The sequence below is a fragment of the Astyanax mexicanus genome, chromosome 14 (assembly GCF_023375975.1).
Source record: "Astyanax mexicanus isolate ESR-SI-001 chromosome 14, AstMex3_surface, whole genome shotgun sequence".
Taxonomy (NCBI): Eukaryota; Metazoa; Chordata; class Actinopteri; order Characiformes; family Acestrorhamphidae; genus Astyanax; species Astyanax mexicanus.
The window spans coordinates 38,113,321-38,127,999 of record NC_064421.1 but is presented as its reverse complement, the minus strand read 5'-3'; the positions used below and the strand labels follow the sequence as shown (position 1 = coordinate 38,127,999).

Sequence of the window (14,679 nt, the reverse complement as noted above, 5' to 3'; positions counted from 1 at the left end):
TGACTTTTAAGACTTTTAAAATGTTAAAACTCTTGTATGCATAGTAAAGTGGATTTTATTCAGTTTTGCTAAACCTCCTCAAATAAACAGTTTTTTTACATTCTCTATAAAGAGAAAAGGGTCAGTAATCCTCTACATGCTTATTAAAGCATGTCGTGCATTCAATACTTACACATATAAGAATACAATTATACAATATCGTCCAGCTTTTGTATAATAATCTAATTGTGTGGTTATCATGACTTGCAATCATCTCTAACTTCAGAGCTAACTGTGTGAAGAGGCAGTGAGCTGCAGCTGAGAGATGTGTGCGTATGTGTTTGTGATCAGTGTGTGTTTACTACACAAACACTGAGCATATGTGTATGTGTGTGTGTGTGTGTGTGTGTGTGTGTGTGCGTATGTGTGTTGGGGCTGGACAGGCAGTCAGGGCATATTGGGGGAAAGCAGCACACGCATACACGCACACGCGCGCGCTGGCGTAATGTGCTGCCGTTAGTCCTGGTCGAGTGAGCAGGGGAATCGATCCGCTCTGCACACGCGGCAACTTCCACAGACGCCCCACCACGACACCGACCCGCGATACTGCTGCACCTTTCAACTACTATTCATACAGCTTTACATTAATAACTGTAAATAAATAATTGCAACACAGTCCACTGATATGAACGTACACATCTTTTTTCATTCATTGCAATTTAAGTAGCAAAAAGAAAAATTCGGCATACCAGACAGGCCATGCTGTTCTTCTAAACACACGGAAAAAATTACATCAAAAGCCAATAATTCTCCTTTTTAATTTGAACCCTAAACAATGAGCAAAAATTATGATCTTACACTGATATTACATATTAGAATTTAGCTTGGAAAACAAAAGGTTACTTTTTTTATTTGGATAGCAAAGAAGAAGAAAATCCAAAACTAGAAAAGCATGCACAATCAAACATGCACAAGCATAGCATGACATCCCTAAACACACACACAAAGACACACACACATACACACACACACACACTGAAACCACTGAATATACACAGCTCTACACAGAAAAACACACTCGGACATACACACACACACACACACACACACACACACACACACACATACACACACAGAGACACTAAAACCACTAAATACACACAGCTTTACACACAAACAAACACACACACATTCTTCTAAGTGATTTCTGAACCTTTCCTAATGTGCAGCAAATTTGCCTGAGTGAAGCCCATTCATTTTATAGTTTCTGAGTCATAAAATCATAAAAAGGAATATGATTTAATCCCCTCTCTTATAACAGAGTAAAACTGTGTTAGCAGACACAACACTATGTGTGCACAGTCCTAACAGAGCCCCCCTCCTCGAGTGTATAGCGTGTATAGTGAATGCATCTTATCTTATCTGCTTCATCAACTGGTGTGCAACACAACACAAGAACAGCTTACAGGAATTTTTGGTGATGACAGGAAATTTTATTATTATTATTATTATTATTATTATTATTATTATTATTATTATTATTATTATTATTGATATGGCTAAAACAATTGCAATAATAATTAGTTTAACTTTAAAATAGTGCTAGACGGTATGGCTAACATTAATATACAACCATATATATTATCATGTTATATTTAATTTCAGTCTATATAATATGGTCACTGGATTAATCTGGACTAGGAGACAAAAACAGGAGAACGCCCACAACACAGTCAGTGGAAACAAAAAAAGTCTTAATAATTACGTTTACGGACAATTAATGAATACATTATTAGGTAATGAATCGGTCAGAAAGAAAGAAAAAGAAAAAGAAAGAGGAAGAGAGGAGAGAGGAAGAGGGGGAAAACAGTAATGGGTAGCATGGAGCTGAATAGAGCGGCTGAACTGCTGAGATTCTACCTGAACCCATTTCACGCTCCTGTCAGAATGAGTGAGCGTAGCCTTTACTTGGACAAGGATTAACACACAGGACAATGAGCTGAATTAAGGCAAGTGTGTGTGTATGTGTGTGTGTGTGTGTGTGTGTGTGTGTGTGTGTGTGTGTGTGTGTGTGTGTGTGCTGTCTCGGCCGATATTCAGCAACCCACTCATGTGTTGCTGTTCCATCTGTGAATGGTGGTGGAGCTCTGACTGATTAGACAGGTACCATTCACCCCAGTGCAGGAAGCACCCAAAGCATCGCAAATGTCACCTCCTTTCCCCCCTCTCTCACTCTTTCTGTACCCATCTCTCTCTCTCTCTCTCATTCTTCCCTAACAGGTCACGCAACACAACTACACACACAGCTACGCACACACACACCGCTAATTACTCTCTACATGCCAGCCCTCTACAAGGCATGCTTCTTACTGCTATGCATGCATTGAAATACATAACATTTTTGATCACACACATACAAAATGCACATTCCTATACTCATGCATATTGCATCTTAATATAAATTAATAAACTAATGCACACTACTTTGCATGTCAATGCAATTTAACACAGAACACACACACACACACAAAGTTCTAATACCAATTCTCTATTTCTCATGAACCCCAAAAGCAAACCTATGCAAGTAAAACAACATGCGTCCCAACCTAAACACCCACCTAATTCCTCGTTCTGTCTAATCTGGCAGATTATAATCACAGGCCGAGGCAGCGAAAGGGCCCGGGTGGGTTGTGCCGGTTGTGGGGCAGTGGCAGGGCGAGTGACAGCGGCAGGGCAAGCATGTGCTGTGTGCTTTTTGGCGTCAGCAGGGGTCCTTGTTACAGTGCGCTGGGGAGACGGAAGCCGGACCTCTAGGGTCTGAGCGCTGATGAACGGGACAGGGCGAATTAGGCAGGGGGGCTACATTGGGGCGGGGGAGGGGGATTTCAGCAGTGCGACAACCACGCAGATGGACTGTCAGCTTTCATAAAGAGGAGCGCGCTCGGACAGGGCGGTCCCCAAACACGAGCCTCTCCGCAGGAATGTTACTGTTCAGGGTAGTGTGTGTGTGTGTGTGTGTGTGTGTGTGTGTGTGTGTGTGTGTGTGGTGTGTGTGTGTATGCAGATGGTAAGGTTAATGTAATGGTGGTTCTACTGGTAAAGCAAACCCACACACAAATGCAACACACAAATATTATTGCCTTGTTAATGCCCTGTATTCATACCCCCCCTCTCTCAAACACACACACACACAGCCTTAAGCTTCAACCCTTTACAGGTCTAGTGTGTTACAGATGTGCCGTGATATGCTTGTGCGTGTGTGCGTGTGTACCCATGCGTGTGCTGTACCCAGATCTGACCCGGAAACAGGTTCACATTATGTCATATCCCTCCTGCAGCCAGGTACATCCACTGCTGTCTGGAAACATTGCGGCACGTAAGCAGATTTATGCAAAAGCCTCCAATCAGAGCGGCTCGCATAATCTACGCAGGTGGGAGGGGGGATCATACTAGTCCGAATTAATACGAGCTGCTGAAATGCCGCTCAATATGTGTAAATAAATCATAATTGATTTAATCACAAATGAGTCATTGGGGAATTAAATACTTTTTGGAGATGAATTAAAACTGCACAGACATGTAGTGTATGTTAAACAGCACAGGAGAAAACAAAAACTACAGTAGATACAGTATTATGTCTGTGGAGATGGCCTTACAGCAGGTCTTACAGTGGGTCATGTGAGTTTACGCTACACATGCATGTGCACACACTGCCTGAGAAAAACTCATTTTTATTTCTATTAGCATTTATTGTGCTCCGACTAGACAATAATTTAATATCATTAATATGTGACTATGGAAAACGGTTCTATAGTTGTGATACGATTTTATCAAATTCATTTTCAAAAGTCCGTAGGCACAGACAACAGTCCATTCTTGACAGGCTGTTCTTGAAATATATGTTTGTAGCGTTTAGAGTGTATAGTTTATATTAACATCAGAATTATATCATATCAATTAAAATGAAAAGAATACATTCTGGACATATCTGTTGTCGTTTACAACAACAATGCATGCTGTGCGGGTTTCATCATAAACTGACCAACAGAATTGCAGCTTTTTTGATTATACATTAAAAAGTTTCTTATTCTAACATTTTGAGCCATCACTCTTATTTTTTACTTACGCTTTATATCAAAAAGCATTAAAAGTAATAAAAGTCTACAGCAAATAATAAAGAAAGTGTACAGTGTGTATGATAACACGACTAGGAAGGACTTAATGTAGACAGACAGACAGACAGGGGATACAGAGGGTGTAAGGTGGGTGGGTTTGGTGACTGAAATGTGTACGTCCAGAGTCCAGACACAACCTGCTAAAGCAGAATTGGTGGAAGCGCGAAGAACGTTCAGAGCAGTCATTCTCCACTTAACACACACACACACACACAACCCTCTCTCTGTCTCTTTCTCTCTCTCTCTTTTACTGGCACATGCTCACACACACACACACACACACATGAAGTATGATAGGAGAAAGAGCTGAAATATTTCACTGTCAGCTGCCAGCCCACACGGCCATTCATTTCCCTTTCTCTGCTACAGGACAATGACAATTTCATCATTTAATACAAGAGCAGTGGAGGTAAAAAAGAAAAATCAAAATCCAATGGTTACGATCCAGACTCTACCCCCCCTCTTCCTGAAGCTTCTACCCTGTTTCACATGCACAGAGACCAGGCGTTACTTGAACCTCACTTAATTCCATCATTACTTAAACCCATATGAACACATCTGATTGTTGACAACCCAAATACCAGCTGATCAATTCTCATCAGCTATCAACAACCAATAAAACAAGCGTGCAATAATCATAAAGCCAGAGAAAGAATTCCAAAACCATCTGATTCAGAGCACTCGGGTCCTGCTTCCAACAGAGAACACTCTGAGTGAAAAACTGAATATTTTCACATGCTCATCTGACCCAACCGTATCCTCCTGCTTATAGACTGACCACAGCCTCTATTGACCTCCTGTAACTTAATCATCCCACACCACGACTTCCAGCGCACCTACTCTCCTCTCCTCAAACCTACAGCAAAGGATACCATATACAGACGGGAATAGTCACAGAACGAGGTAAGAAGAGCATGAGAGATGAAGAGATTACCAACACAGACCAGAGAAACTAAGAGATGGGTCAAAATTACGATATTTTATCATATATCATACTGATTTTATAATATTGTAGATATCATCAGTGCTTAAAAAAACTGACCAACTGAGCGAGCATTACATTTAATTACAAACGGTGCAATAACTGTAGTTGTGTTTAATTTTAAAAAGCATATTACGAATTAAAGTAAAACACTTTACTATAAATACAATTTTTAATTGCTTTATATTTAATAATTCGGCATTTGTTAAGAACACTGTTATTCAGCTATTGATCCATTTTCTTAGCGTAGATTATGAATCTTTCAGAAAAATCTTTAAATATCATGAAACGAAATATTTTTTTCCTATTAGGGATAAAGTGTAATTGGTGTAATTATTAATTGCAGTATAAAATCTTGTGTAACAACTCTGATTAAAACCTTTAAGGCTGAGTTTTCATTTTGTCTTCAAAAAAAAAAAAAGTAGTTTTAAAAGAACTGAAAACAAATGATGACGGATTGTGTGACATAAATCACACAAATTGACAATCGCATCATCAGTCCCTGTGCTCTTTTATTCCCCTCTAGTTCGTGTGTGTGCGTGTGTGTGTGTATGTGTGTGATGCCAAGCGCACAGCACCTGCGTGTGACTATTTTGCGGCTGCTTCACGTGAGTGTGTGTGTGTGTGCCTGAGTTTGTGTACGAGTGTGTACACTTGCACAAGTCCAAGAGGCCACTTATTGCACCTTTGGAACAAAAGGCCAAAAAATATACCTCCCCTCTTTTCTTTACTGCCCTCCCATCCCTTCTTTTCTCCTGAAAGAGTCCCGGCGGACGGAGGGGCGGGGGTGGCATTCTGTCTCTTTTAACTCGAGTTAATTACCCTTGGAATGCTTCAGACCCCTTCAAACAAGAGGAAGTGGCAGAGCTCCGTCTTCTATGAGCAGAACGGCGTAAAGACAAAAGAGTGTCCAGACAGAAATCGACAACAGGCCACAGAGACAGACAGACACACACACACACACACACACACACAAGGATGACACCTTCACACAAGGGACAGCGAAAAGACCCGAATCCAAACAAGCTCAAAAGCAACAATGCCAGTAGCGCTTACACACACACACACATTCTCGCACATGTGAGAGAAAAAGGAGTATGACAGACAGAGGACTAAATAAGAATGCAAACCAGTGGCATGAATATTGACATAATTTAAAAGATAAATTAATTAAATGATTTTATAAGGAGATTAAATGGAATTTAATTTACGCAATCTCCCTTTATTCCCCCTCTGATCTCCCTGCCTCCGGGGCTTTCAACCCCCTCTCCTCTCACACGGAGCAAAAAAAAAAAGTGAGAGAAAAGGTGGAAATGAGCTTAAAAATCATCACATTTTCTTCAAGGGCCACCGCAGGTCCGAGCAGCCGGCAAATCCACGGCCAAGCGACAAAAGGTCGTACACGCCTGAACGCTCACCGAGATACCAGGTACAATTTAAATGATCTGAGCGCCGCCGAGAGAACAGACACCCTTGATTGCCGCTATTCTGCTGGAGGATGTCGCTTGATTTTTGCCGTGAAAAATTGGTGTGAACACAGATTCTTGCATTTTTGGAAAATTGTATTAATTGTGTGTCTCGTGTAATTATTACACATATAAAACAATTAAATTGCGAAACCACAATTTTTCCTGTTTTTAAACTGAAACATCCAACTACTGAGTTGAATTTAAATTGGTGTTTTCAGAAAAATACTAACATTTTCATATATGAAACAAATAATATTTATATATTTATATATTTCATGTGTGTGGACATGATATTATCACACAATCAGTTTAACAACTATTTTATTTGCGTGTGCGTGTGTGTGTACATGCGAAATGTCAAAGACGTACGATAAGGAATATCACAAATTTCATTCAATTCAATGTAAAAATTTGTAAAGTAAAAGCAAATAAAAAACACTATATTTATATAAAAAAGAATTATTTATTTATTTATGTATTTATATATAATTTTTGTAATGACATTTCTTTGCACAAACAGCAAATATCTCAATCTCAAACACAAACACACACCCGCAGAAAGGAAATTTAAAAACAAAGAGAGGGTGTGAAATGTGCTTTTGGATTATTGAATCTGAATTCCTAAACCTCATCTTGTGCAGCGTGTGTGTGTGTGTGTGTGTAAATATTAAAACGAGCATGCAAATGAAATGTACATGCATGGCAGTAAGCGAGTGTAATTATGATAATAGCTTAACTGCCACTTGTTGTTATTGCCAGCGTTAATATACTAATTAGAATATTGCCAGTTAATTTGTATTATAAGAAAAGATCAAACGGTAAGTAAGCAGCAAATGAGGAAAATGGGGAAAAAAGAGAAGCAAGCTGTGGAAAAGCGATGTTCTTATCTTTACATTTACTTTCACAAGCCTTAATCCAGAGAGCGTAATGAGCACGCCGAAGGTAAAGAGCTGCCGAGCTGTTCTGGTTGAGAGCTGGATCCCACAACCTTCTCTGTATCTGTGTGAACCTCAGCCAGGGCTTCACTGATCTAAACCACCTTTACATTATCCGTGCATGATATTACACTTCTACTTTCTGAACAGGAATCACTGCATCCTGCAGGCTCCAACCTTTGTATCTGTGTGTGTGTGTGTTAGAGAGTGTGTGTTCAAAGTAAAATCCTTCAATCAATCAATTAAAACTATCAAACAACCAAACAATCAAATCTGCACTCATGATAACTCCTCTGGTACTGCCTGCATGCACGCACTGAGGAAGAGGAAGATGCACAGGTCGAGCTTTCTCGCGTGCCTCCCGCGTCCCCTCTGTCCCCTGGCCCTGACTCTGATTCCTGCACTGGCTGCCCACATCGCTAGAGTTAACATAGTTTTATATAATATATATATATAGTTTTGTATATATATATATATATATATATATATATATATATATATATATATATATATATATATATATATAAAGCCAGAACAATGCTAACTTGTTAAAATATTAAGATGTCATTTTATTTTTTGAGATAAAAAGAGGCCTATATCTGTAATAATAAAATTCAATTTAATCTGACAGTGGTCTATGGTGTGTGATTTTTCATTACACACAGACACAAAATAATAAATAAATAAATAAATAAACTTGCATTGACTGCCAAATACTAAATCAAATACAACCCACTTAGAACTTCATGCTCCTTTATGATATAATACAATTATATGTATATGTTATATTAAGAGTATATATGTTGTAAAAAAATAGCTGAAGGTTTGTTTAAAGATTGGAACTATTAATAGACTAGAATAAACAATTATATATATATATATATATATATATATATATATATATATATATATATATATATATATATATATATATATATATATATATACGTGGATATGGATGATGTATCAAGATTCCTAAAGTTTTGATCAGTCTCAAAGCTGCACTACACGAAAGAATGGCATTATTTAAGATATTATTATTATTACAATACCATTATTTTACACATACACACACACACACACACACACAAAAGTGATATATAAATATAAAATTATAAAATATAAAATATACAGCTCAACCCTTCAGCTGGGACTGATTTATGGATCACTTTCTCAGGGATTCCTCCAGCCGTTCTGACAGCGGAGAGCGAGCGAGACGGAGCTGAAGCACAGGGCCACTTTCACTACCACCACCACAACCCCCCATCATCTGTCCTGCACTCTCTCACCCCCTCTCACACCGCCACTTTTTTTTTCGCGTGCCGTCCTTAATGCCTCCGGTGAGCCACATGCTGAGCGGCCGGTCAGTGATTCAAGCTCTCCTTCTCTAAGGACCACTTTCTTCCCTTCTCTCTCTCTTTCTCTCTCTTACAATCTCTTACTCTCGCATCATGCCTCTTCCATACTTTCTCACAAACACAGGGTCCTACACGCCAAAAATTAACTATTTCATTGTTTGTTTCGTTTTTTATTAAAAAAATGAAAAAATATATAAAATCATTCTCTTCATTCTCTATTATTCCACTTATAGTAGTTAGAGAGTGGCTGAACAATGAATAGGTCAGTTTTAACACACAAAGTGAGAAAGAATTCTCTGAGAATTCAGAGTGCTGCACTTTAAGCACTCGCTCCCTGTAAGGGAAGCTTAACCAACAGTACAAGTACACAGGTAAGGGACACTCTCTCTATTACTGAACACACTGCACCTATAGCTGTGCATTAGCACTAACACACACACACACACACTCTAACACTCTTATTCTCTCACACACTGTAGGCTTTAGACTAACTACCTGACAGTTACAGTGACCACGATAGTAACGACAGTAACGGTAAGAATATCAACAACCTGGACATGCTATGGGTCCATCTCCCCAATAATAATAATACTGCTAATATTAATAATTAAGACATGCACTGCAGGTAGCGTACAGGAACACAACACATACACACACACATACTGTTTACAACTCACACACACACATAAAAATATATATATATATATATATATATCCGCACATGACTAGCAATGACAAGCACCATCTATACAAACACATATACACACACTCAAATACTGTACATATACACACACACACACACACACACATACACATACACAAGTCAGGCAGTCACAGGTAGAGCAATAAGTAGTAGAGGAATAAGAAGAAAAGGTAAAATTTACCTACTCTTGTTCAGAGTGTAACGAGAAACACTCGGGGAGCGAAAGTTCTACCGACTCCATTTGCGTTCTGCGACCATCATTTGAGCAAGCCCTTCTATATAAATCAAAGTTCTGTTTTTATTCTCTCTGCCTCTTATTCTCTCTGCGTCTCTCTCTCTCTCTCACTCTCTCTGTGTCTGTCTCTCTCTCTCTCCTCCTCTCACTGTCCCGTCACTCGAGCGGTGCAATTAACAGAAAGCGTTCTCCCGGTGACAAGCCTATAGGCACAGCCAGTTGGGACCAAAAGCTCTTGCACTCTTCTAATCAAGGACTTAAAGCCACGATTGCTGCTCATTAATATGAAGCGAGGCTTTGCATATGCAGTCCCCCCGGCCCTTCCCGACGCCAGATTGGTGACTTCTCAGCCAATTGGAGCCGGACAAGGTGCTGTGTGCGCGAGCCGGGAGAGCGGGCGGACGGGGAAGGGAGGGGACAAAGCGGGGGAGAGCCAGTGAGAAAGAAGAAGGGGAGAGGGGGGTAGATAGATTGATAGAGCAAGCGCAAAAGAGAGAGAGAGAGAGAGGGGGAGAGAGAGAGAGAGGGGGGTATAACGAAAGAGAGAGCTTGAGAGAGAGAGAGATTTAAAGAGGCAGTGCGGTGCATGTCTCTCTCTCGCAGCACTGCTTATCTGCGGGCTCACACTGTCAAGCGTGGAGATAAAGGCGCTCACTTTGTTGATACAAAACATTGTAAATGAAGCTGTGTGCTGCGAGCAATGTGTTTGCTCCTTTTCTCGCTCACCTCCCTCTGCAGATCCTTCTCTCGCCTTCTGTCTGTCCTGCCTGCACCGGGAAGGTCCCGCGCCAGTAGATCCCACACTGGAAACCAGCGAACTGTAAGAACAAGCACTTACGTTAACCTCTGAACTGGGGCATGTGCATACGCTTATGCTAACTGACTTTGCACTGGTTATAATACATCCTATATAAATATACACTGTACATCAAAGAATTTAGCATATAGTGTATATATGGTATAAATTATATGAGGATACTATAAAGCTATAAACAATATATAGTGTAGTATGTACAATACTACAATCATATAATTACTATATATATATATATATATATATATATATATATATTAATATATTCTACTATAAGAATTTCTATTTTTTTTTTGTGTACACACAGCAAAAAGTTCTCAGCAGAAAGTTCTCCACACTACCGCACTATATAACTATATACTCTCATATATACTCTATGTGGTATATAGATAGCTAGTGTGTATAAGAGAGTATATAGTGTATAAAAAAAGTGTGGAGAATGTTTTGAAGTGAAGCTGAGCTGTCTGGAGTGGACCAAAACTATGATGGCTTGGCTTGTATTATTCACAGGCATGGTGTGTGTTTGTGTGTGTGTGTGTGTGTGTGTGGAGGGGTGGGGGGGATTGGGTCCGTCCGTGAGAAAAGATCAAAGACTCCCCTTTGTTTCAGAATGATTGGGCCACATTTGCGCGCCTCTCTCTCTGTTCCTGAGTCGGTGTGTATGTGTGTGTGCGTGTGTGTAAATGTGTGCGCACATGTCTGAGTGTGTGTGTGTATGTGTGTGTGTGTGTGTGTGTCACCACGCTCGCTGCATTTCCAGCAGCAGCAGGGAAGATATTGCTGGGCTCTCAGCGCAGCGCAATTCCCCACTGATAAGAAAATTCAGGAGCCGCAGCGGCCAGCTAACTATTGTGTCTGCCCCACCACGCTGCCGCCCAAATTGTCTCTGGCCGCCTTTTGTAATCCAAAAACTTGCTGCAGATTCGAGCCCCTGTTTCTCCCCAAAAACACACCTTTCCTGCGCCTCAAAACAAAAGAGAGCACACAGCAGTTAAACTTACACGACTGTAAGGCTGTAAGGGAATTTCCTTAAATAAAGCACAGTCTGATGGGCACAGCATCTTTACAGTATCTTCTTTATCAACTATCAACTATACTATCTAAATTATGTCTAAGAGTGAGATTATTGAAGTTTAAAGAAATTTAAATGAAATGATTAATGAAATTTAAAGCCAAATTTATCTATGTATAAAAAAAATATATAACCCATTATCTACAGATTATTACTGGACAGATTATGAAATTATATTTATTTTATTTGTGATAAGGCCTGTCATGATATTGTACTATAATTATTAATAACAATATCAACTTACTAAACAATACATACACATGACTTATCCATTGTGTTATTACTGTTGCATATTAACATTCTTACATATGAATGAACTTGAATGAACTAACATTTAAGGCTGTTACACAGTGACCAGTGCTTCAATAACAGCGAGGTACAGATACACACAGAATGGACTACAGCAGCTTACGTAGAAATATATAAAAATATACATCACCCAAACTTTTATTTAAGTTTGATTGTATTTTATTAGGTTGTACTTGCATAATTGCTATATATTGTGATACTGTTACTGTGAATGAGCTGATGTGTTGACTTTTGTTAAAAACATTTGTTTATATTTTTTTGGTTGTTTTTTACAGATTTCGAATTGCAATATAGCGTGCAAACAAAAAATATATATTTATCAAGATTTTGTGGCAAAAGCGCATACTTTCTCACATACATAGAAATATATATTCAGAACTTTTACTAGCCTGCATCAGTGAATGAAATCTTAGATTAATGTTGCCAAGGACTCAATGAACAAGCCTAAGTTATAAGGAATAGAAACAAATGAATTAGTGAGGAAAAAAGACTAGAAAAACACTTTAGAGTGAAGCTTTTTGTGGAAAATAAAAGAAACTGGATCTGGAATACCTGGCATTTTAGTTAAGCAGCTGAGAGAAAAAACTGAGAGTGAGAGTGTATTTCCTTTTAAGAAAAAGCATAAGCAATGTGAAAGCATAAGTATTCTGCACTGCTGAAGGACACGGTGAGCCTAACAAAGGAGTTTTTTTTTTTTTTTTTTTACACCACACACACACACACACACGCCCATTTAAATATTTCAACTTCTCTTTGCAAAGTTGCACTAATGTATTCATGTGGCTGCTTTAAAACAATGTATACTACTCCTGAGCATCACAAAAATAAGGCCGCTGATCAAAAAAATACTAAAGCTCAGATTCAAAGCTGCATGGAGCAAAAAAAAAAACATGTTTTTAAACTATGTTTTAATTACGCAGTTTGAACAGAGAACTGGAGGAGGAGAGGAGCGAATGGTAGAGGAGCGGCACTCGCGCCGGCATGTGAAAGGCAGGAGTGGGGATACCTGCGCTCTGAAAGATCCCTGGGGACTAACAAACATTCCTCATATTAAGATGTCTGCGGATCAAATGGTGGGCGCATGCAGAAGCAGAGTAATCGGCGGCGCTTTCAGAGCTCAGATGCATGCAGGAATCATGATGATGATGAGTGGAAAAACAAGCGTAATTTGCACAGTTCAGACAAAAAAAATACAAATAAAAGAGAAGGGGGGATTTTTGAGTCTTTGCAGTACAGTTTATATGTTTAGATTTTAGAGTATGTGCTGGGAGAAGGACTAGGAAATATGACTGAAAATGTATATTGTATTTATGTGTAACATCAAAAACACAGTGTATACTGGATATTTAAATAGTACATATCAGTGCATCCAGGTTTTTTAAAATAATTAATATATTTTATAAACATAAGAAAGTTGTTTTCTTTGTCACAAAATTTCATTGATTCAGTAAACTGCACTTGCTTTAAATCAACATGCTGCTCTTTTAATTGTCGAGTGTCAAACCTCCTGGAACCAAACCAAGCAAATGACCACAAATGACCTATGCATGTTATTTGATGGAATAAATAATAGATAAATGGTAACCTATGCAGAAGGCACAATATTACCATGTGGTTATACTGTATATAGAGAGTCATATGTTTTCCACAACTTTTTTTATCTAAATTCTTATCTATTTTTTAAAAAATAATAATACTTTTGATATATTGCCCAGCTCTCACTGAGACTATGTAGAAAAAGTGGTAAAATTCTCTCTCTCTCTCTCTCTCTCTCTCTCTCTCTCTCTCTCTCTCTATATATATATATATATATATATATATATATATATATATATATATATATATTTAAAAGTAAAAGTACACATATATATATACCTATATATATATATAAGTAAAAGTATATTTATATAAGTATAAGTATATATATATGATTACAGTCATTACAAAGATTACAGTGCTGCTCTTCTGCACTTCTTTAAAATGAACGTAAAAATAAAAAAATGTAAACCCCTGCCACTTGTCAATTAAACTTGTCAATTAACACCAAAACAATACAAGAAAACTGTTGTTGGTCTACAGCAGCCATAAAAGCCAGCTCTTCACTACGCCTTCACTAAGCTAACCTGCTCTCCTTAGCATAAAGTCATTGCAGAAAAAAGGCAGCTGAGAGACTGTTGAGGCAGGCTTCTCGCTACAGGCTGTCATTAATAGGCTTTAATCCCTGCAGCCTTGCTGAATACATTTGAACTTAAGTATGCACGGCCAGGCCGGGCTGATTGCCCCGACTGTCGATACGTGTCAATAGCTGCCCCTCGTTTCCATTAGCAGTTTTCACACAACTCCTTCCTCCATTGTTCGGAGGATCGCTGCCGTGGGTGTTTTACATCCTCCGAGCCTCGTCTCGCCTCGCCTCCAAAAGTGAGGCACGATCTCCCCGCAGAGATAGGCAGATATTCAATTCGAGTGCTGGCAGACAAAAGACTTGTGCTAACACAGAAAAGAGGGGCATAAAAAACACAACACAACTAACGCACGGCTTCAGAAAGTGTCGTTAGCTCCAGACGGCCTCTTTTGTTTGTTTGTGCGACTGCGTGTGCGCTGCATGTGCGCGTGAGCCGGCAGCGCTCGCGTGTGCGCGGCTGTATTTG

General features: G+C 39.0%; 1 protein-coding gene across 8 annotated transcripts in view; it reads right to left on the bottom strand.

Moving 5' to 3' along the window:
• Nucleotides 1–14,679, bottom strand: part of esrrga (estrogen-related receptor gamma a) — a 123,639-nt gene that overhangs the window by 84,512 nt on the left and 24,448 nt on the right. For 2 of the 8 annotated variants that reach the window (XM_007240482.4, XM_022672679.2), the window contains exon 1: nt 9,787–10,128. In XM_007240482.4, coding sequence (XP_007240544.2) covers nt 9,787–9,842 — 56 coding nt within the window. In that variant the 5' untranslated portion in view covers nt 9,843–10,128. Of the gene's footprint in view, nt 1–9,782; nt 10,132–10,562; nt 10,655–14,679 lie in introns of those variants that run through there. The other 6 variants (XM_022672678.2, XM_022672676.2, XM_022672680.2 and 3 more) reach the window with 6 other exon arrangements.